The 23,927-nt window shown below is 39.8% G+C and overlaps 6 protein-coding genes across 6 annotated transcripts; 2 read left to right on the top strand and 4 right to left on the bottom strand.

The window, feature by feature from the left end:
• Positions 1-7,634: 7,634 nt before the first annotated feature.
• On the top strand, positions 7,635-8,822 carry ATC70_013032 (uncharacterized protein; the record flags this gene model as incomplete). Its single annotated transcript, XM_064832200.1, has 7 exons — positions 7,635-7,668; positions 7,730-7,791; positions 7,846-7,888; positions 7,951-8,089; positions 8,133-8,296; positions 8,355-8,482; positions 8,547-8,822. 7 exons carry the CDS (start codon positions 7,635-7,637, stop codon positions 8,820-8,822), a joined length of 846 nt encoding a protein of 281 aa, XP_064679903.1.
• Positions 8,823-9,676: 854 nt separating this feature from the next.
• mrpl7 (54S ribosomal protein L7, mitochondrial) lies at positions 9,677-10,364 on the bottom strand (the record flags this gene model as incomplete). Its single annotated transcript, XM_064832199.1, has 2 exons — positions 9,677-10,299; positions 10,358-10,364. 2 exons carry the CDS (start codon positions 10,362-10,364, stop codon positions 9,677-9,679), a joined length of 630 nt encoding a protein of 209 aa, XP_064679902.1.
• A 569-nt stretch (positions 10,365-10,933) lies between these two features.
• LRO1_2 (phospholipid:diacylglycerol acyltransferase) lies at positions 10,934-12,891 on the top strand (the record flags this gene model as incomplete). The annotated part of the gene is made up of 9 exons (XM_064832198.1): positions 10,934-10,945; positions 11,005-11,115; positions 11,168-11,483; positions 11,542-11,766; positions 11,834-12,241; positions 12,303-12,473; positions 12,526-12,672; positions 12,724-12,755; positions 12,811-12,891. The coding sequence occupies 9 exons, from the start codon at positions 10,934-10,936 to the stop codon at positions 12,889-12,891; spliced, it is 1,503 nt and encodes a 500-aa protein (XP_064679901.1).
• A 43-nt stretch (positions 12,892-12,934) lies between these two features.
• Positions 12,935-13,723, bottom strand: KIP2_4 (Kinesin-like protein kip2; the record flags this gene model as incomplete). Its single annotated transcript, XM_064832197.1, has 1 exon — positions 12,935-13,723. The coding sequence occupies one exon, from the start codon at positions 13,721-13,723 to the stop codon at positions 12,935-12,937; it is 789 nt and encodes a 262-aa protein (XP_064679900.1).
• A 2,141-nt stretch (positions 13,724-15,864) lies between these two features.
• Positions 15,865-17,815, bottom strand: ATC70_013028 (uncharacterized protein; the record flags this gene model as incomplete). Its single annotated transcript, XM_064832196.1, has 7 exons — positions 15,865-16,138; positions 16,195-16,269; positions 16,324-16,483; positions 16,557-16,700; positions 16,760-17,500; positions 17,550-17,672; positions 17,725-17,815. The coding sequence occupies 7 exons, from the start codon at positions 17,813-17,815 to the stop codon at positions 15,865-15,867; spliced, it is 1,608 nt and encodes a 535-aa protein (XP_064679899.1).
• Positions 17,816-18,067: 252 nt separating this feature from the next.
• Positions 18,068-23,108, bottom strand: ATC70_013027 (uncharacterized protein; the record flags this gene model as incomplete). The annotated part of the gene is made up of 17 exons (XM_064832195.1): positions 18,068-18,421; positions 18,480-18,923; positions 18,976-19,059; positions 19,113-19,268; positions 19,317-19,540; positions 19,594-19,956; positions 20,009-20,125; positions 20,184-20,225; positions 20,282-20,338; positions 20,399-20,482; positions 20,532-20,603; positions 20,657-21,321; positions 21,384-22,063; positions 22,118-22,184; positions 22,241-22,327; positions 22,391-22,881; positions 22,932-23,108. 17 exons carry the CDS (start codon positions 23,106-23,108, stop codon positions 18,068-18,070), a joined length of 4,164 nt encoding a protein of 1,387 aa, XP_064679898.1.
• Positions 23,109-23,927: the final 819 nt, after the last annotated feature.

Here is a 23,927-nt window from a genome sequence, read left to right as displayed (position 1 = left end):
AACCCTAACCCTAACCCTAACCCTAACCCTAACCCTAACCCTAACCCTAACCCTAACCCTAACCCTAACCCTAACCCTAACCCTAACCCTAACCCTAACCCTAACCCTAACCCTAACCCTAACCCTAACCCTAACCCTAACCCTAACCCTAACCCTAACCCTAACCCTAACATTAACTCTAACCCTAACTCTAATCATAATCCTAATACTAACCATAACCCTAATCCTAACCCTAAATATAACCTTAATCTTAACATTAACATTAACGTTGATACCTCATACCAATACTAATGCTTTGAAAATTTGACCATGAAAGACCCATCTTGGCCTCATGAAGAACAAATTATTCACTTACCTTACCCTTACTTACACTGTGGATATTCCTGGTTGTAAGATCCTGATCATGTTTTCTATTAAAAAGAAAACTGTCAGAATATCTCCTGAAATCTGCTCATATTTTACCTTGTAATTGCCTCGGACTTGTTCTGTGGGACAGCGGCTTCTCTTATGGGAAGGGTTATAAGTAGTAAAATATATAGAGTGTTTTCAAAATAAAAAATATGGGCGATAAAAATCCCCAATTTTTTCCAGGGTATTTATATTTTTTCACCATTAGTCTCGGCACTTAACACCGAGTCTAAAAAAGGATCTCGGCACTTAACGCCGAATCTCGGCACTTAACGCCGAATCTCGGCACATAACGCCGAGTCTAATCTTTCCTTAAATTTCCGGATCACGTCTTTCACCCGACTTATTCCGGCTTTCGTGTGAAAAAATAATTTTTCAAAAAGATATATAAAGAGCTAGTATAATGCACCTGAAGAAGCTACATCTCATTGTAGCGAATAGATTCAAATCTAAGTGTCTCTAGACTCTCAACTTTGTTGCTTCTTTATCGGTTTTTTGGATATATTCTTATTTTTATTCCTATCTAACCCTAACCCTAACCCTAACCCTAGCCCTAACCCAGATCTCTAACCCTAACCATAACATAATCCTTAATCCTAACCCTGTCCGTAATCATAACCCTAACCGTAACCTTAATCCTAACCCTGACTCTAATCCTAATCCTAACATTAACACTAATCCTAACCCTAACCGTAATCCTAATTTTAACCCTGATATTAATACTAATATTAACCCTATCATTAACATTAACGTTAATCCTAATCATAATTCTAACCCTAACCCTGTTCCTAATCCTAACCTTAATCCTGTCGTGTTCCTATTCTTAACAATAACCTTATCACTATTTTTTTATCACTAACACTGACACAATATATATATGTCTTTCCCTAATCCTATCCCTATTATTGACCCAATATATAATCTTGATCCTACTTTTTAACCCTAATTTTTAATCATACTCATAACTCTATTTGTAACTCAAATAGTAATTATGACTCTAATATTATCCTTATTTTTGGTACCTTATATCATTGCTATGTGTATTCCTTTATTGAGTCTTCGTGTTGTGATCTGTTGTTATGCATTTATTTATTCTATTTTGCTATATATATATATATATCATCGTGTTCGTTGTATAGCGGTAATTATTTTTCTTTGTTATGTTAATGTATTCGCTCCGCTATGGTAATGTATTAGTTTCGCTATTGTAATGTATTTGCTCTGCTATGGTAATGTATTCGTTTCGCTATTGTAATATATTCGCTCCTCTATGGTAATGTATTCGCTTTTTATTTTCTTTTATTTATTTTTATTATATTTTTTTTTACTGTTCATATTCTCTCTTGTTTGTTTTTTTTTTCTTTATATCTGTTATTATTGTTATTATTTCTTTCTACTTTGTCTATTTCTTTTGTCTACCCCTTTCCCCTTTCCTGTCATTTTTTGCGTATTCTTCTCTCCTTTTCTGTGTTTTTTTTTTCGTAGTTTCTTCGTCCTTTATCTTTCTATAATTCTTCCTATTCCATTTCCTCGTCTCTGTGTATTTTATCCCCTATTCCTTCCCTTTTTTTCTTGTTTGTTTCTCCCTTTCCTCTGTATATACTTTGTTTTTGTTTTTCTCTCTTTCCATTCTCTCTACCCCCCCTTCTCTGTCTGTGTTTTTGTCCACCTTTCTCTTTTTCATATATCTTTTCTCTGTTTATATTTGCGTTTTTGCTTCTCCGTTTTTTTCTTTGTTTGCTTGTTCTCCCGGTCTCTTCCTCTGCTTTATCTTCATATTTCCCTTTTCTGTTCTGCTTATATTCTTTATCCTCCTTCTCGAACCTTTTTCTTTTCGACTTTTTTCCTCTATTTATTCCTTTCTGTTTCTTTATCGCATTTTCTTTCCTTGACATTGTTTCTTTCGCCTTTCTTTTATGTTTGCCTATTTTCTTTTATGTTTATTTTTTTTTTGATTTACTTCTCTTTTCGCTTTCTTTACTTCATTCCTCTTTTTTTTGTCAATTTATTCTTACTCTTTTCTTTGCTTCTTATTCTTTACATTACTTCCATTTCTTTCGTCTTTTTGCTTTCCTACCATCTCTTTTTATATATCTTTTTTTTCTTTGTCTTATATATTACATTCTGTCTTTTCACGGGTTTCTTTGCTTCCCTTTATTGATTTTGCCTATTATTTGTAGTTTTTTTCTTAACTGTCTCAATTTTTCTATCTGTTTTGTTTTATTTACTCTTTTGCATTCTTTTTTGTTTATTATTTTTGCTCAATTTCTCTCTCTTTCTATGTATTTATTTTTAATCATTTTAATTCCTATTTTGTCGGGTCCTTGTTTATCCAGTATTCGTTCCCATACTTGTTGTTGCTTCTTTTCTTATTATCGCAGTCTTATCTTTTCCCTTCTTTGTTCTTTTCTTAGTATCACAACCTTTTCTTTTTCTTCTCATTGTTGCTTTGCTCTATTCTGTTTTGATTTGTTTCTTTTAATTGTCACTATTCATTTTTTTATCACATTCCCTCTTTTATATATTCTTTGTTTAATATCCCAATCTCTTCTTGTGGTATTCTTATATTTTGTCTAATCCCTCCTTTTTTTCCCTTTGTTTATTTTTTTGTCCTATTATATCAACGGTTGTTTTGTCGGGTATCATATTGAAAGCCGATGATAAGTTGTATCTTGTTTATCATATTCCTCCATCGTTATTTTTCGTTATTGATGAGTGATATTGATGACTTATTTGAGATTTATGATAACATATCAAGAAAGTGAAATGCTAATTAACCATTGACGCTTGATAGCATATTTATAAGTTGGCTGGTGCTCTCTCGTTACTGTTAAGAGCTTTCTATATTTTTTTAATAGTAAAACTGAAATTGATTATAACAGTTTAATGATATAATGATTTCAAACTATTTGTTTTACTAATTATTCCAGAGTACGCTCTATGTAGTGATATATATGAGACCGCTCAGTGAAGCAATCTCTGGTGAGATAATAACTGGATAACATTTTCTATAAGTTCGCATACGCGAACTAGGCTATCTTCGGCTATCTTAGTCTACTTTTTCCTATTTTTTAAACACCGAGGTACTCGGTGTTTGAAAAATGTTATTAGGAATGATACCTCATGTATCAAGGTACCCAAGCACCGTGAGTCTTGCTTCTGATTGGCCATTCAAATGATACCTGTAATAATAGGATATCCTATTCTTATGTATCACTTGCCCTTTGTTCTGATTGGCTTTTAGCATGATGCCCATGGTACCCATGGTACCTAAGGTACCATTTCTCGACGACTCATGGCGTGAGTCGCCCAGAAATGTTATTAGGCCATTTTGAAAACACTTAAATGCCGATATCTCCCGCTCTAGTAATGCGTTTTGAAATTTTAAAACGCTGGTATAGTCTGCTAGTTTTGAGCTACCAACTGACTAAATTTAAAAGCAGTGAAAGCAAAATACGTAGACTTGTAAGCTCCAATTTCTAGAGCCTAAAGCACCATGCTTTGAAGGCTTATATCTCAGCATCTACTAATTAAATTCTTTTGTTTCAAAGCATGCATAGCTACTTGGAAGCCTCAGCTACTAGTTCAAGCTTTATACGGCCACATTAAACGGGTTTTTGGTTTTGACAAGGGCGAAAAAATGCATCGATACAAATTTCATATTAACTCTCAGGAATAAGACTAAACTGCTTTTTTTTGAAATTTTTAATACAATTATACAAGCTTTAGGTGCTTATCTGGTTAGTTTCAGCACAATTGGCCTTGTTTTTAACGAATTTTAATGTGAGACGTTCCCATCACCCCGGATTTTAAACTCCTATATCTCGTCATCCAATAGGCCAACTGCTAAGTTTCAAATACTATTCTGTCCTTAAATTGCGCCAGCTTTTTATCGGTGTAATTTGTTTCCAAAATTTCTGACTTTTTTTTGTCGCCCCTAACCCTAGACGGGGTATTACCCTGACCCTATTTTCTCCCTTTTTTTTATTTTTACGCTATCCCTGTTTCCTATCTTATTCTAAGATATATATATTTCGCACATGCGAGCTTTTAGTGTGAGACGTTCGTAATGGATATCTCAGGCTACCTGAGGATACCTGGGGTTACCTCCCCCCCCCTATATTTCAAACAACGAGGTACTCGGTGTTTGAGAAATGTTATTAGGTAATAAATTGGGCAGCATTCTGAAAAGTTTCGCTCATGCTAACTTGGCTACCTCAGGCTGCCTCTCCCTTATAAATCAAACACAGATGTATTCGGTGTTTGATAAATGTTATTAGAAATGTTATTAAGTGAGAAAAAGACCATCTAGTAAATAAGGTATATATTGACCACACTTGAGGTATCCAGCTCAATAAACTCTACTTGCTGGGTGGATACAAATTGAACACTGCCGGCATTGTACAGTATGATTTTCTTCCCAGATGATGTATCATTTCTAAACCGGATCTCCAAATGCATAGAAACAAGCAGTTCAAGCACCGATCACATCAGATCATAAACTTTGACATGAAACAGGATTCAGTTACGATCCATATCATGGCATGTTCAGGATAATAGATTGGATCTATTATCCTATCACCCAAACCAACCCATCTAATACCTTATCTTCACATCAAATCCCTCAATTCGAATAGTATATAAACCCTCTTATTTTCAATGTAATAAACGATATTCTTTGCCTGATTAATTTCATACTCTTTTTTTATAAATAATTTATTTCTGATAAATCACCAGAGCCAGTGGAAAGTAAAATATCCCGGAATTCCACATTTTGCCTGTATTCGGAGCATCTGAAAATTCTTCTTTTTGATCTATTCGTACTGGAAAAGACCAGATTATTGCATATTTTTATCATAAATCGATTCATCTCGTTGCGTGCTATCACACTGTCTACTTACAACAGTATTTTTATTTGTATAATATATTCTTATGGAATCAAAACAGCACTCTTGCGATGCCATTTTTACATCAATAGTTTTAAAGTCAGTTTAATTTTGAACCCCGATTAAATCAGCTTAGTAGAGTCATTGTCTTTGAGGGAGTATTGTGCCGCGAGATACTTATAAACATGGTTTTTTTGACATGGAAATCTCTTTTGAGACGTCAAAGTATTTTTATTCAAAAAGTCTTAGTCAAAAGATGCAGAATTGGGGTATTTGTAAGCGTTCAAAAGTAAGCAATTATTCCCGCCTGTTTGCTCAAGTGCTTGATGCTTTTGCGTATTTTGAATGTCAATATAGTTTGCACCACTATTGGGTGTAATAATTCTTTCTATTTATGCCTACAGTATGTGCAGTAAATAACTGATAGACGAACTTAACCTCTGAAAGTATAATGAGATTGCTGGTTCAGATTATTAATTCACAAAAAAAGCTATCACGAAACGAAGAAATATCTCGAAATTCCGAGTGTATGAGCTAGAAGACTAGATTCCCATCATAAAAATATCCAAAATAAATGTCATCTCAATCTAACCACGCTGTCGTCAGCAGATAAGCATACATAATAATAGCATTAGCATGATGATAATAAGGTGAAATACTTTGAAAGCAAGAGATGACAGATACTGAGCTGCAGTAAATGTCAAGAGTATTGTAGTGTGCTGTAACACAAATAAACGTTAGTAAAATACATGCTGTGGAATACATCCACTGCGATCTGCATTCCGACAGTTTATCCAGTTTCCAGATTTAGATGTAAACTGTATGTACATTGGATTAGATGTACGATATTGATTTATACTATAAGAAGATATGGACTTCAGATACGCTAGTACTCTAAGATTCATACTATATATGATATAGGCTATAGATGGCACCACGGACATGGATGGCGCTATAGACTTATACTTGTATTCCGACATTGACTACGGATGTTTACCATATCTGGATAGGCACCAAGATTAATGCAATATGAGCTTGTTGCTTCAGATGTGCACTTCATGATCCACGCTATAAGACACATGCCTATATCCGTGATACTAGCTACAGATACTTTATGTACTACAGACTTGTACTATATATGGGACATGCTACAGACATACATACGATATGCTATAGATATGCCATATATTCAGATACATGCTAAAGATGTATGCTCAGAGATATACACTCAGATGTGTACTATTGATATAGACTAAGAAGACTGTACCTATCGGATACATGCTACTAGATCGATATATATTAATTATCCTTATGGAAAGGATAGATCAGGGTACTTTGGATGAGAGTCTAATTATTCATACAGACAGAGCTAAATCATGATTAGCTTGCTGGAGTTGTCTTTTAGCATGATTAGACATTAGTTGATCTGAGTTGACTTATTTGTCAATCTAATCAATAGAACTTTTATCCATTGTTATAGTATATAAGAAGGATCATCTACCTGGCCAGTAGAAAGACTTCAGTTTACTTTACACCTGTCAGTTTGATAATAAAACATACTTTTATCAAGCTGGCTTTACTGTTTTTTATTCTTTTTTTTCCGTGAATTTTAGTCTATAAAGCCTCAAATTCCACAGGTTCCATACTTCAATAACAAACATCACACTTTAGACCATCAAGGTTACATTAAATCATGCTATGACGATAGCTCACTCAAGCCCATCAAGGTTACTCAAATCGACCCTTATGGCCAGTGCTCTTGCATTGATTACCACTTTAAATCAAACATCAACAACATTTGCCAGATATCGCAATAGCAGAACCTATTGCTCTCTATCATCACTAATCTTACAAGCTAGTTGCAAATGTATAAATACTCCTCTTTTTTTTTACTCAATTCCAGGATCTTCAGTTCATTTTATACACAAATAAAATACAGTTGATTTCTATTGTATTTTACTATTGCTTTATTTTTTTTTGTGAAATCTATTCAAACCTGATTTCACTGCAGGTGCGTCTCGAAATTCTAGCCTACCTACAATATAATATATATCTTGATTGTGAATCAACTTTACAATTACTCCATTTGAAACTGACATCTTAATTTACAGAATCGAGACACAAACGTCATATACCACTGATTTCATCTATTTATACCCTGATGTAATACGATCAAACAAGCATCTCTTTCTGCTTTCAGTTTCACATTCTCATAAAACACCTATCAATACGTCCACCAGTAATGATCTCTTCACCATCTTTGGCTAGCTGTAACGCATACAAGACAAGATTGATTCTCTCGGGGCATTCTATCAAAACGAAAAGGATATTATCAGAACAATGGTATACAACTTTTCATTATTGGTCAGAGAAGGTACAATCGTATTATATGTTACAAAACATTATAATAAATAACCTTTCACGTTTGTTCAAAGTTATCGCAAGCAGTATACTGTACATCCTCAATGATGATGTCCCCATACAGTCCCCAGCCACTGTAAGTAGTGATGCATCTATCAGCTCGTCTGAGGATATTCGTCCTGAAAGATAGCCTCGCAACCTCGGAGAGATACTCAGCGCCAAAGGGCGCACCAGTAAGTAGATTACGCACAAAGGTATTGTGCTATTAGATGCTGACCTTTTGCTATAATGATAGGATTGTTTACCATGAGTAATAATCTCGACGAGACTGCCAAAGACCTGAGCAGAAGGCAGGCAAGGCTTTGCGAAGGGGTGTACCCGGTGATACCCTTCGAAGGCCGTACTCCTTTCGTTGAGCCTATCATGGACGGGGGGTATTGACGAGTACATCGGCAAGGCTTATCGCAACTTCTTAAGGGTCAAGTACGTAGTCAATGGTCGCAAGCCCACCTTGGAACAGCCAAGCCAATTATTATGCGAAGCCTCCAAGGTGGGACGTGGTGTTAGGGAAACTCTCGTCTCTGTGAAAGCTGACAAGCGAGACGAAGAGTCGACCAAAATTTTGACTGGCCTAAAAGGAGGTTAGTAAATTTACGTGGTTCACATTTAACAAGATACTCACATGATGACAAATTATAGGTGTCAGACCAGATCGAAGGGACCAAGAGTTCATGAGTCTTTGTAGGAGGTTGGATGAGATTATGGACGATGTTGGTAAGTTTTGTGTCTTCATTCCGGATGTCCTTCCTGGGGCATTGATCAAATCTGTAAGTGTCACGAGTTTTCGATGGTTGATATATGTATTCGAAGTATTCACAAATATCCGTATAGTGCCACAAGGTTGACATTCCAGTCTTAAAGGCAGCTATCAAGCAGTACTTGCCAAGCCACAAGCTTGCCAACATCGTTATGCAACGGTCCTTGTTCTCTGAAGTACATCCGGTTAGTGGAGCTGACAATGACATGCCGGATGTCTTGTTCCAAAAGACCATGCTCACTGGAAGTCAATTGCAAGAGAATGGCCTCAACAGCCATTTATCTTTTGATGAGATTGTTCCTGAACATCCATCATTGGAATTCCTCATGTTTCCTTCGATAATTCAATAAACTATACCACCTTACCGCTTTTGTTTATGTCATTTGCCTCAACCCAGAGTATCTCACATGACCCTTTGTATTAACACATCTAGCGTCAGTGTACAGGTCTTGTACAAAAGTCGGCGATCGCCAGCTTTGCTAATCTTACCAATTGACCAAAGTACTGTAGTAAATTTTAGATATTAATCGAATTGAGGAATGTATTCCACTCATTCTGTCTTTTCAAGATGGATGATTAAGTTGAGCCTTGGGCTTCAGAACAGGAGCCACTTAAACATAAGGCCTGCTCTACTAGATGGGATTGATTCTTTGTGATTGCACTCTTTCTCTTTTAATCATCTAAATAAAAGGATTGCAATCTGCTTTTGTCAAGAATCATGTGAAAATAGCACAATGTAGTATATTGAAGTGAGGCTAATCAAGATCATTGCCAATTTTTGGAGAGCTAAAGCACTGTAGTCTTGCCAGACACATCATCCAGGAAGAAAAACTTCCCCAAACTCGTATTAGCTATTTTGGTATAGTGTATCATTAAACAACGGATATACTTTGTTCTTTATAGATAAGCATAGAATTTATTGCGAAATTTCAATAGTCAATGCTCAATTGCACAATTGTTTGTCAATGTGTTTTTGAATGCGATGCAAAAGTAATAAGTTAGGCGTAATGTTGTCTTCAAAGGTGCATAATAGTTGTATGAATTCATATTGGCGGTATAGTTTTTTTTTTTCAACATGGATGTATACAAGGTGTAGGAATAGTGATGTGGATTGAGTGCATAGACATAGAGTTTAGCGTGTGTAGATACTAGAAAATGAGAGTAGGTTTGATCTGATGAGATGCTGTTGTTGTAGAGGACTTGGTTACTTTTTATAGTGTGCTTTCCAAGGTCGTTGACAAATTCTTTGTTGATATACTTCAATTGCATTTTTGCTTTGTAGCGTTTTAAATCGGCCCCAACAACACCCACGCGATCTATGTGGCAAGAAAGTACATGATATCATAGCCCATGATAATCCTTGCTGGTACCCCTTTTGTAAAAGATCGTCTTCTGCTGGCGTCCAAGGAGTCCTGGTTTGAATGTAAGAAACAGAATTCGCTCTTATACGCTTGGTAGTAGCAGGCTTTTGTCGCTGTTGCTGGTGATTTGAGTAAGCAATGAATTTCGTATCGCTCTCGCTACTAACACGTCTTCTGTATTTCTGAGGTTGATCCGTTGTAATAAAAGAGTTCATGCTGCTACTATAGTTGCTGTTTGTAGTACAGGTGCTGGTGTTACTGGCAATACTTGCTGTGCTCATGGATCGATTGTGTTGCCAAAACTCCACATTGTCAAAATTGGCAGGTAGAGGCAAAACGTAGTAGTGCTGTTGAGAAAAAGCGTGCGTTGGGGAAGGCATTTCGGATGAAAGTAGAGTGTGTTGATAATTGCAATCAGACTTGTTGATCATGGGACGGCATAGCAAGTGATTGATATCCATAACGCCTGCAATGAGTGTGAGCTTAGTTCATATATAAAGCAAGAGATTCTAAATTACGCATACCTGGCATTTTGGTTGACTATAGATGGATATAGAAGAGAGAAAAGAAAGAAACAGCAAAGAGTATTCATGCTATTATATACATGTACGAAAAAAAAAAAAGAGGGGGCACATTGCATTGCAAACAGCCAAATCTGCCACTTGCAACCCCCCCTAAGAGCGCATATACACACATCTAGACAAGGATTTTAGGTTATCATGCATGTCTTATATATACATATTGTAGATTAGCAAGAGGATTTATTTGTCGAGCCTGTAAATTAGACTGGCTGCTAATTAAGCATATGAAAGATGTACGGATTCTTCGAATTTGCACAAAACAGCATGCTGCTAACTATACTTGGGCATCGCATCCAGAGAAATGTTGCATAGTAGTGCATATCCAGATGTGTATTTTGTTCATAAATGTACAAATTATAATCTTCATTTTGCACATCAACCATTTTCTTGTGTGTGTGTGTGTGATACCTATCTTGGGTGGCAAATGCGGGAGTGTATTTTATTTCTTTTTTTTTTCGGGATTCAGTAGGAAACAGGTACTGTTCTTCTCTTACTCATTTTATCTATACATGTGTTAATATGAGTGATGTAGTAAGTATGGCATAGACATCCTATATAGGCACCACATTCATCAGTGCTCTGATTTACAGCATGGAAGAAAACGCGAAAAGACAACCGAGGAAGTTGTCAAGGCTCGAAAGGCAAAAGAAGCCGTGAAAATCAAAGAGTACAATCAGCTTGTGGATGAGTGCCGAGAAAAGGTATACTTGGTCAATCATGCGTATATACATACTGACACACACAGCGCTTTAGATGAAAAACGAGGTATACAACCAAGACACCTTCAAATTGACGAGCCAACTAGTGGAATGGAATCTGGACTATTACACCATTTGGAACTATCGACGCATTTTACTGCAAGAGTGTATACTGAAAGGATTAGACGCCGAGGAGCAGCAAAAGGTGTACAACAAGGAACTGATGCTCTTTTTGCAATTGATCAAAAAGAACCCCAAATCATACTGGATGTGGAATCATCGCATCTGGTGTCTGCAAAACATGCCAAAGCCAGACTGGCAAGCAGAGTTGGGTCTGGTGGAAAAGATGCTGACCATGGATGCTCGCAATTGTAAGGTACAACGGAGGATAGTGGTTATGTCGATGATATTCATGCTGCCATCTTTTAGTTCACGGTTGGGACTACAGACGGTTTGTTGTGGGTCACTTGCGAAGGAACGCTAGCAACGATCCTGAAGCACTGACTAACATTATTCAACAAGAGTACAAGTTTACCACACAAAAGATCAACCAAAGTTTCAGCAACTACTCGGCGTGGCATCAGCGATCCAAGCTGCTTCCAGAAATTGTCGCCTCCATGACAGCTGAAGAGAAGAACCAAGTGGCCCTGAATGGTGAGTTGATGGTGTATTATTTTTTGAGGTGGGGATTCTCCTTGTATTGACCATATCGTATATGCAGAGCTCGATCTCGTCAAAAATGCAATTTACACAGATCCCGAGGATCAGTCTGCTTGGCTGTATTACTGGTGGCTATTAGGCAGAGCCCCTGACCATGTCACATTGTTTGGAGCGTATCAGATAGAAAGTGATCCGTCAATTGTGATTCTTGGATTCAATGATAAAATCAAGTTTACGCAAAAGCCTCGACTATTGAACGAACAAGGTCAAACGGTAGACTGCAGGCTGTATCCCTTTGATTCAAACAACCAGAGTGCAGCGTCGATTTGGATATTACAGCAGCAGACAACAAGCACTGCAAAGCGAGTGGTGATTGATGCCAATGTCATCTTGCCTAGCACTAGTGCAAAATCAATACCGCATGACACGGTGTGGAATTTAGGGTTGGAGAAGCTGGATTGCAATATGGGTAAATAGAGAGATGCAGCATTAGGGAATTTTGCATTAAAAGCCTTCTTGTTGTTTTATAGGCTCTTTGGAATCAAGATTATCAGATGAATGGAAGCCGCCAGCAACTCAAATGTACACAGATCCCACGCTGGATGATCAGACATCTTGGTTCACGCTGGATAAGCTCAATTTGTTTAAAGCCGAAATAGAGACAGTGAGGGAACTACTTGACATTGAGCCTGATAGTGCTTGTAAGTGGATGCTGCGCTCACTCAGTCAGTGTATTAAATCATGTGTGTATAGGGGCGCTTCAAACACTTGTCCACTTTTTGACGCAACTGGCAGCCTATAAAAAGCAGGATCAGGTGACCATCTATGCAGAAATTGTGGACACATTAGATAAATTGTGTGACATTGATAGTGATAGAAAATTGCGCTACAAGGATTTGAGTAGGTAGTCTCTACTAGAATGATACTCTGTTACTAACTAGCAAGTATTAGAAACAGACATTGTCTTTAAACAACTGACAAGTGTACTCATATCAGCCAGCACCAACACATACAACAACAATGCAGTCCAAGTATTAGACTTGGGCTCACTGGACAGCGTCCCCCTCTACTCGGTTCTCTTGCTCGTGCCCACCATCAAAACAACCAGCAAAAAACTAGAATCTGTTCTATTCAATAATCTACCTTTATTGAAAAATGTAATCTAATCATGCAATCTTTCGCAAATAAAATCTAAAGCTCTCTCTGCAAACCACACATCTTCCATCTCTGGTGGAGCATTGGCTAGGATATCGAGTGCTCTGTTTGCCGCGTCCTTGTCGAGTACACCAGTGTCTCTTCTCACGGTCAGCATGGTGCGCATGGTATCTCTGCTGAACTCGGGATGGCCCTGGATAGTGAAGCATTGCTGGTTGTTGGATACAGTGATGTGATTGGGCGTGCTGCCTTCAGTGTAAGCGAGTGATCTGTAGCCGTTGGGTAGCACAGAGACATGGTCTTGGTGAAATTGGTTGATGCGAACCAGGTCTTTCTCTGTTTTGAGGTACTTTTTGCCTTCCTCTGTCAGCTTGAGCTGTGTCCAGCCCAATTCCCAACCTGCCTCGTTCTTACCAGTGACACCACCTGCAGCACGCAGGATGATTTGATGGCCAAAGCAGATGCCTACAATCTTGGTCTTGTCGACATGGTTGGTTTGCACCTGCTTGATGAAATCCACCAATTTGAGGATCCAAGGTTCGTTGTCATGCGCATTGTGTTTGGAGCCGGTCAGCAGAATAGCGTCGTATTTGCCACTGTCAATATCATCCATAGATGGGTATTCCTGCTTGTTGACAACGTCAAATGCCTCCCAATGAAGCACCAAATGCTCGTTATCGGCTGCCTTTTTAAAGACGGTATCGAATTGTTGCAAGTAATCGCCTACATGTTTTTTGACCTCTGGCATAGGAGTGTCGTTCATGAGCAAAGCCAAGTTTAATTCAGTTCGGGTCATTTCTGAGAGAGAGAGTGTGTGTGTGTGTATTATAAGATGATGTTGAAAGAAAAAGAGGAGGAGAAATAAAGCATCGCTTTATATATTCTCCAAAGCATTTGAATCACGCACACACCCCATTTGTGCTACAATGGATGATGATAATGATCGTAGTATCTGGACAAATAAAAAACTGTTTCTCTCCGCCCCACATGTACACTTGAAAACAGTCTCATTAATAAACATTGATGCCATGATCCCGGCTTATAATATATGCCTATTGTCTACCAAGCTACTGTCTGCATTCAATGGCTCTATCTGTCAAACTGATTTCCGCAGCAAATTCTGATTAGATCTATATGTTTCTTTTTCATCGGCCATTCAAGCTGCATCCGAACACTAGCGATTCTAAAAACTAAATACAATCTAAATCCCAAAAAGGAAAACCGTGCTTATTACGCCCGATTTTATTTCAAATGCAAATTTTATAAACAAATCAATGCCGATGATGGTAAGTATACATGTTTTGAAAGAGTACTATAGCCTGTCTGTTTCTGATGTTACTATATCAAAGTTGGGACGTTCAGCATAAAACGCAAACAGAGTGACAGTGTGAAAGCCGACAAAAGACATGCAAAGAAGCTTAGAGCTTCTTCCAGCAATGAAGGCAGCCAAGATATATGCAAGAAGTGTCACAAGACTGGCCATAAATCAGCAAGATCACCAAAATGTGAAGCTCATATCGCCTCCAAGCAAGCCACACTCAAAGAAAATCTTGGCCAGGGATATCAAGCTTTCACCAGAAAGCTGCCTCTCGACAACTGTGTCCATCAACAATATATAAACCGCCTGAAGCCAGCAATCATTTCTGTTAGCAGAGATATACGGGAGATAGTATTCCGTGCCAAGCTCTTTGTAAACTATTATATTACACTTCGCTCCCAACAACAGCAAAACAATGATATCCCTCACTGTATCTTTACTCAACAATTTTGGTATTCCGTCTGTCAAAATGGTGAATGCAAAAAGAGTTACAAGCAGCACAAACATACCATCAGATATACTAGTAGTCTGGAATAGATTTAGCTCTACTCATAGGACTATTGTTTATGAAAAAAAGATTGAAGGAGGAGCCTCCTAATGTATAGCCGAAGTGTGCACTGAGATAGCTACTGGCTACCAGAACAATATAGTAGAGAATTTTGAGGCGCATCTTCTGAAATATCTATATTACCAGCTGCAAAATATTTTCAAGGTAAAGCAAAAATATAAAGCACTCCTTCTAAAATATATAACTCACATATATATATATATATATATGACATATAGCAAATGGATCCTAACACTGTGAAAAAGATTGCCAAAGATTATTCCTACCAATACGTGTGCCAAGGAGATCCAATATGGCCAAACGATTTGACTATACCCTCAGGCTTCTTAGAAGATGCTATAAAAAACCGTGTAGACCAAGAATGTGAGTCAATAAGAGCTCTCATTGATCAAAGGGTGGCCCTGATTACTCTATCCTCTGCCCCCGAAAAGGTGTACAAATGTCTAGAACACATCTTGAATCAGTATGAAGGAGAACACGAGCTTCACCATGCCTTTGATGTTCGGCGGCTTCCTATACCAAGATTATTCAGTATCTTACCAACACCTTCAGTGCACTGGAGATCTTTGGCTATCAGTGCGAACGCGTTGTCTGTCTTTGTCAAGAATCCTCTTTGTCTAAAAAGGATAAACATACTGTCCAAAAATTAATTTTGATTCGTCCAGAAAGAAACTAACATCGTCTGAATTTGAAGTGTAAAAACTGTAATGTCCCTTTTACTAGTGCAATCTCGATAGCGCAACTAAAACCCAATGAAATAATTTGCATGTCATAAACAATGACTATATTATAATTGAGAAACAATGACACGATGCATTATCTTAGTTACCACATTGGCCGCAGTCTTTTTTGACAGGTCCATCTAGTGTTCTACAAACAGCATCAGTGACATCCAGGTACATCAAGTAAATTAATCAGCAGTAGATGCTGCGTAGATGCTTGCCATCTTATTCAAAGCATGCCATATGCTCTATTCTAAGCTTCTATCCAGTCAATAATACAAAGCCATTTGTATAAAATACATTGTAGTTTTATTAAAAATTCAAGCTATCTAAAGCTCCTCGTGAACAGGCTTTTTGTTGTTGCTGTGCCCGAGAATTGTCTCTTTTTTCTCGGCATCAGCGACTGATCTGCAGACAACAGGTGATAGCATACGGAAGTGGTATTCACATTTCTCTGGCTCAGACACATCCAAAATTTCATTGTTCAAACCACACTCAATGGTAGCCTTGACACTTCTTTCAGGACCATTCCAGCAGCGAGTACCCTGATTGTGAATGTGCACCTTGTATAAATCATCACCACCATCGAACTTTGCAAATTTGCTAGAGCAGACAATTGAGTTTGACCCATCCACTACCCTTGTTTCTATTCCACCTACCCCAAATGTGTACGCGTACTGTCCTTGTTGCTCTTTTGATAAGCATCGCCAAGGAAACAGAGCGAATAGGTATATCTATAGCAAGAGAGTGAATTAACTGGCCACAAAACACTACAGGCCTATACATACTCTCCCTCATCCTTTTCAATACAGACATCCTTGAGCTTCAACCATTCTCTATCCACACCGTAATCAGTAGACAAATCCTTCTTGACCTTTTCCAAATCAATTTCTAGAGTATGGACTTCTTCCTCCGCTTCACGCACAAGTTTGCGGGTGTTTTCCAAAGCTACATAAACAAGCAAGAAATTTGGTTAATCAAACTCTACGACAAGTTCCTGATCAGATAGACTCTAGCACACCTGCTTCATCATTGCTCGCAGTATCGTCACTGACATTTCGCACTACTTTTTTGGGCTGTAGTTTGTCCAGTAAACCGGTTTTCAAAGCAGATGGCAAGATGGAATCCAACTTTTCAAGAACCATATCAACAACTGAATGCTTACCTAAAAGAGAGTATGAGAGGGGGGGGGGACTACACAATCTTGTTATCAATATGTAATACCTTCGATTTGAGGCGATTTCTCTTCAACGGATGCTGCCTCTGCCTCATCGTCGTCGTTGTCATCATCATCATCATGGACATCAACGTCTTCCACCTCATCATCATGGGCATTGATATTCTCCAAATTATCATCAATGGTGGCTTCAATCGATGCAAAACGAGTGACAAATTCATCATAGCCTGAAATAGCACTCTTGACAGCCATGTCGTGGAAATTGTGATTGTGGTCTCGCTTCATGTCACCCAGAATGCTCTTGAGCACATTGAGCTCCTTTTTCAAAATGACAATATCGTGCTTTAAAGTGGCAACCTCCAGTGAGCTTGATTTGCATTGGACCTTGTTATTGCTCTTGTTGGATGTAGATCCAGCTGTGCGAGATTCTAAATCCTGCAATTCGCGTTGAAGGCGAAGCAAATTAGACTTTTTGAGAATGATTTCGTCTTCCAGTTTGGTCTGATCCTCTTCCCATTGAGCAACTTGCTTTTGTGCGTCTTCAATGAGCTGTCTCTTTGCGTTCAATCCTGCTTCTGTTGATTTCTTCAAGCTAGATTGTTCTTTTCTAAAAATCTCTCCAACTTGTTTGCATCTATTGGGACATGAAATCAGGTCTCCATTCTCGTCCGATCCGTCGCAACAAGCTTCATCACAAACACCATCATTGACAGCGTAAGACTTGATATAAGCGGGGATGTGTCCCTCATTGGCGCAATAGAAAAGAGAATTGGGACAAGCAGAAGTGCCTGGAACTATGTGAGCATTGTGTACATGCAATGCCTATAGGTCATTTACCTGGTTCATCTGAGCCATCAGCACAGTCGCAGTAGTCGTCATTGATAGCTGCATGTGGAATCACCTTGGAGCCGTCCAAGCAGGTCCAAGTGCCATCCTGGGAGGGTTGGTATAAATCGAATTCTAGGCATTTTTAGATAAGCACTCGGCATTGTCATTTGGCCACACAACTTACTTTCAGGGGCAACACCTTTCACAGCCGAAGCTGCCTTAACGAGTGATACAGCTGCTAGAATGCAAGGTAAGTTGTACTTGAAGGAGACCATTTCAAAAAAAAAAAAAAAAAAAAAAGAGAGAATTGAAAAGCAAAGAACAGTAAAATCCTCACGCGAAAGTAGCATTTATATTCAATATATAAGCCAATGAGCGACTCTGCTTTGGACACGTCAATGTACACTGTATATGCCCCCACTCCAGCTACCAAAAAGATGGTGCGCATAGCTGTAGAGATTCAGGAACCATTTCGAGTGTATATAAATACAATGACACGGCTTTATTAGATACAAGATACAAATATATTAGTCTTCTGCTTCTAAGCTCTTGAGAAGAGCAGCAGCAGATAAATCATCCGTGACCATGTCATCTTGATCCGCTCGCTGCTTTTGCTTTCTACTACGACGTCTTGATGTACGCACTTCCACTTCACCAGTTCTCAGCTTGTCCAACAAGTTGTCCATCATGCAACGATCACTCTCTCCCTTGCCATCTGAATCGGTACTGATGCCTTGAACAGATCCTCGTTTTTCTTTGAGCGCTGCTTCCGCCTTTTCCTTTTTGATTCTGAGTCGCTCCTTTCTTTCTTCTTCGTCTCGCTTTCTCTTTTCATCGCGCTCTTGCTTTAACTGCATCTTTTCCTCGGCAGCAGTTGCGTCCTATTATAACTCTGCATTAGTTTCCTCGACTAACTTTTCTATATAAACAAAATCTCACCTTCCATGTCACCACAAAGCGTGCAAATGTACCGAAAAAGTCATCTGGCCGCATCACCTTTGGATTTTCACCATACCATGTCATGACATCCTTCCAGCTGGCATCCATGTTGATGTACAATGTCTGCAAATCTTGGAATCTGAGTGAGGCCTTCTCTTGGTATTTGCCCATGACAGTGCGGAAGCGGTCTTGTTCATCGTCTAATTCAACATCTTCAGGCTGCCAGTGGGTGCCTAGCTCAAGGTCAAGATCCTTGAGTCCCTTTCTCATTTCGGTATATTGCTGAATCATATCATTAAGACTGGCCATGATACGAGACGCTTGTTCAATGTCTTTGAGGTCTTGCAGGAATTGCAGCAGCTGAGGGAATTGACGGCGTGTGACACCAGTAATCACATGCAATAGCGTCAGAGAAGAAATGTTGGATGCTTTGGTATCCACCAGCTGTAACAGGTGTAAGTCATTTATTTTGCGTACAAACATGTCACATACTTGCCTTGTTGATACTGGATATACGCATACCAAACGCACCACCTTGTAAACTAGAGGCGTTCATAAAGTTACCAAGCACCAAAATAAGCTGTTTAAAGTGTGAGAAACATCATTATGACATGGTATAATCCAACAACTTACGCAGAGCAAATTCTTCAAACTCTTGGAGTTCTTTAAAGCATCAGAGACTTGGAGTACTATTGTCATGTTTTTCTCCAGTTGCTCAAACTTTTCCCAAAATTGTACTCGGAACAGCATGAATTGAATGCGAGCTTCGTAGCGATACATGCGATACATCTACACAGCGAGTTAGTCTAAGCACTTTTTCTCATGGACCAGACATACCTCAATAGTGAACTGTTCTGGAATATCCAGCTCTTCTTCACAGACCTCAGGTGTTTCCTTTTGGTATTTCTCCATCGTCTTTGAATCATCATCTTTGCTGGGCATATAGGCAATCAAATTGCCCAAAAAGGTTTCCGTACAGAGTTCGTCATTGACCTTCATGATATCCAATCTCACCTCTGCGAAATTTGGATACGCCTTGACTTTGGGAAGTACAGCCAGGTCTATCATGCAATGAGCATTCAACACACGTTACTTCTACAGGACAGCAACTTACTGATATTTCTCGTCTTTTCCTTGCTCAAAAACTTGACAGCATCCTTCTTTTCATCCACCTTGGCCTTGAGTCTCTTTTCAAAGAAATTATTGACCTTGGCAGGGAACAAGGTTTCAATCTTTTCAAATACACCGTGTTTGTCGAGATCGTCTTCCAGTTCGTTTTCATTCACATCCTCCAATTTCCAAATGGTATTGTCCACACTGCGAGCGTCGAGTTTCTGCCATTGGAGATTCTTGAGCTTCACTTGAGGGTAATGGCGCAATTCTTTACGCAAGGGTCCCATGGGAACAGGTGGCAAGTTGGGACCTTTGCCTCCTGGAGGAGGAGGTGGTGGTGGTGGTCCGCCTGGCCCGCCTGGAGCTGTGTCATAGTGTGAGTGGTAGATATTACATCACAAAATATAGCTACTTACGAGGAGGGGGTGGTGGTGGAGCACCAGGAGGTCCTGGAGGAGGAGGTGGTGGTGGTGGAGCACCAGGAGGTCCTGGAGGAGGAGGTGGTGGTGGTGGTGGCGCCATGCCGCCAGGTGCTAACAACCCACATGTCAGTAAACTGGAAATATCAAGTATTACGTTAACTATACTTACGAGGTGGAGGAGGTGGAGGCGGAGGAGCAGATGTGCCAGGAGCTATCAGATATCGTTAGAATAAGCATATTATTTTCGTTTCATTGGAATAAACTCACGTGGAGGAGGAGGAGGAGGTGGTGGTGGTGGTGGTGGTGGACCAGAGGCACCAGGTGCTACATTCATCAAGAAATCATTTAGTACATGCCATGCTACGCTCAGTCATAGTAACTTACGTGGTGGTGGAGGGGGTGGAGGAGGTGGACCACCGACGGCAGGTCCTGAAGTGGGCGGAGGTGGTGGAGTGCTATTGTCTGATTCTACAAGGCATGTCAACTACAGGCAAAAGAGCATTATATGAAAGCTTACCATGAGGTATACTGTCTGATTTAAGCGCTGGAAGGGGTGTAACTGCAGCATGAGGTATCTTTGATTCAGTAGCTACTATCAACGTGTCAGTTTGACTACTTTAAGAAACCAGTGCTTCACTTTACCATCATCTGTTATTATGCCATGTTCACTGTCGAGAGGAGGTAAATAATGAGTAGGTCGCATCTTGGGGTCCGTTGTAACTTGACTGTGGAGTGGCATGGGTGACGTTGGAGATCTTGATCCAGGCATAACGAATCCACCAGGTCCAATATGTTGATGAGAAGATATATCTTGTGAAGACGGAGGATACAGCGGTGCTGTTGTGTCAGGCTTTCTACCTGCTAATTTCCATTGTTCACCTACAACGATGGGTGCTGATACAATGGGTAATGCCTTGTCTGCTTCACTTTCCACACCGTCTGCCTTTTCATCCAACTTGGCTTGCAACATGGCAATGGTCTTGTTGGATTGCTGTTGTAGTGCGCGTAAAGCAATATTTTCCATTTTGTAATTACGCTGATTGGGCTCAATGCTGGTGGACCTTCTCAATGTGGCCAATTGATCCTTCAAATCTTTGTTCTCTGCCGCTAACCTCAGTGCTTGTTCACGATCTTCCTCGGCTGATCTTGCCAAGTCTTGCAAGCGATCTAATTCATTGAAACGACCAATCATGTTGTTGACCGAGATACCAAAGGCTGCTGATCCTAACTCGTTTGCATTGACGCTGTCTCTGCGATCCAGCACGATATTGGCTACAATCTCGCTAATCGCTTGATGATAGTGTGTTCTACATGTCACTAAAATGAGTCTACCAGATACACACATGGGCATTAGAGCTGAGTTACTCACTTTTTATCAGCATCTCCCTTGATTAACAGCATGCTTCGAAATGTCTGCAGTAAATAGTCAAGCGCATTAGGAGCATCAGCAATGTTCTCCAAAATCAACTCGAGCAGCTCATTTGGCTGCGAAATGTCGCTGTACATGGAGATTTCATCACCAAATGCCTCATCCATGTCATTCTCTGCTCTCCTCCTGTATTTATCCATTTGGTCGTACAGCTGCTGATCATCCAATCTCTCCAGCTTGCTGAAAATGCGATCCAGGCCTGAGGATTTGAACTGACTTCGCAAGTAGACTCTGTCTGTCACTTCAGTTGGTATATAGGCAAGCGCGTTGATCAGGCTGACATTGGAGATGCAGTATTCCACCAAATGACTATCCGGAGGTACATAGACATTCACCTTGTGGAATTCGTCCATCGAGTTAGATCTACCCACTTTACGGGTGCCGTCGAGTGTGTGTTCAAAGTTCTTGAGCCAGGAATCAAATATGCCAAAATCCTTCCTATGTTGGCGCAAGAGTTCAAAGCCTTGCATGACAATGGTGTGGCCCAAAGGCACATCGCAATGGCATAGAAACAGCAAAATGTCACAAATGATCTTTCTCGACTGCCATTGTGGACATATGATGGAGAATACAAACGAATGAATGTAGTCTGGATTGACAATGGCTTCACGAGCACCCCACTACACAGCATATTAGCTCATCTCGTCTCCTTCTTCAAGATACCCTCAACTTACTCTTGCATTCACCAGCACTTTGCTACATTTGATGAGCCCATATTCCAGCTCTAACGCTTGTCCTTTTCTATAAACAGTTTCTCTTATTTAATGCGGTATCAGAATCAATTCGGTAGGCCGTACCTCTCTGAATCTGGCTTCTTGTTTAAATACGATAATCCATTGGCTATCACCTTGAGCCCCTTTAAATCTGTAAATCGAATAACCCAACTAGTGTTCAATACCAGTCAGTCTCTTTCGCTCCCCAATTGCATTCACATGACAAACACCTACTCCAAGGGCCGAGTTCTCAAGCTGACTGCGAGGTTATCAGCCAAGGCTGGCGTAACAGCCCTTAAATCAGCCTCCATGAATTTTCGTATATAGTACTCGGGTGAATTTCTATCTGTTGCTGAAGCTCCCTCGTAAGCTACAGAAGTTGATGGCACAGCTACAGGGATACCAGTGGATGTGGATGTGGATGTGGATGGTTGAATGGCTTCTGATACTCGTCGTCCTGCAGGTGCTAAATGGCTGTGTCGATTGGAATGGCGCTCCACAGCTCGTGCTGTTGAATCTCTGGTGGCAGACCACATTTCTCCTGCGAGATCAGACAGCACAGTGATCAATGGCTGTGCATTCTCGTCTTGTTCGCCAGGTGCTAATCGTCTGCCTGACACTGATTGCTCTGCTCGTTTGTCCTGAACAATCATGGCCCATTTGGTTTTGTAGTCGAGTGTTGATTTGAGAGGCTTTTTTTTCTCGTCATCCAGTCCTCGGCGACTCTAAAGTAGCTGTTAGCTGCTGACACTATTGCAAGGCTACTTGCACTCACCAGCATTTGATCAAACAGCTCGTCAATCTGCTCATCAGTGTTTGGCATAGGTTCGTCACTGATATCTGTGGCTCCTTGACTCTTGCGAGAAAAGCTGTCGATCGAGGATCGAGGAGATGTCGCTCCTGACTGTCCATTTCCTCGCTTCTTTCTGAATGAACCAAAGAAATCAGACATGAACTAAGAGTGGATTGCTAATGTGATGTTTCTAGTCGAGAAAAAAAAAAAAAAAAAAAAAAAAAAGGGAAGAAAAGTTAAAAATAAACTGACCCCTTCTCCGGCTAAATCGAATGGCCTTATTTATACTCTACTATGAACGGAGCTTGTTTAGTGCACATCTTCATGTCATGCTAATAAAGGATCATGAAGAAAAGAGCAAGATAAAGCGCTAGCATCATCCAACATCATTGCATATCAGGAAAGTATCCCAAGTATTGAATTCACCAAACTTCAGTCATGCCGTGTTTCTTGCATACAAGTAATTGGCGGCGTCATTTTTTTTTGTACCATTAGTGTAAGCGGGACTGATGCCTTTGCGATCGAATGACCAAGTAGGGAGCCACAAGCCATTTGCCAAAGAAGAAATAGCATCTCTGGTCTGATGCGATTTCTTATGGACACCTCTTGGATTGTTACAGTTGCCCGTATCCTTGATTGTTTTCAGTTTTCCGTCTTTGATCTGCACAGGATGCGTTGTTTTATCTTAACAGTAAGCACAGGTTGAGATGTGCTGTATTTGTTTGTAATCAAGGCGGTAACATATCTTGTGTGTATACTTGGCTTCCACTTTTCTGTATAATTCACAAAGCCCTTGATGCGTGAGCCTGTACCATAGCCTCTGTCATCGACAAAGAGTACCACAGCTCTCCCTTTTGTTGGACAGGACCTTGTTGATCCTGATCCGGAAATTCCATGCTAATTCCTGGCCTTTCATCGTCTCTGGCCGTACTCCATTTCCTCTTTATGGCACGTAAACTGGTTTCTTTGTGCATATAT

The sequence above is a fragment of the Mucor velutinosus genome (assembly GCF_035048745.1).
Source record: "Mucor velutinosus strain NIH1002 chromosome Unknown tig00001571, whole genome shotgun sequence".
Taxonomy (NCBI): domain Eukaryota; kingdom Fungi; phylum Mucoromycota; class Mucoromycetes; order Mucorales; family Mucoraceae; genus Mucor; species Mucor velutinosus.
The sequence above is the reverse complement of the archived record's forward strand: the minus strand, read 5'-3'. Positions and strand labels throughout refer to the sequence as shown.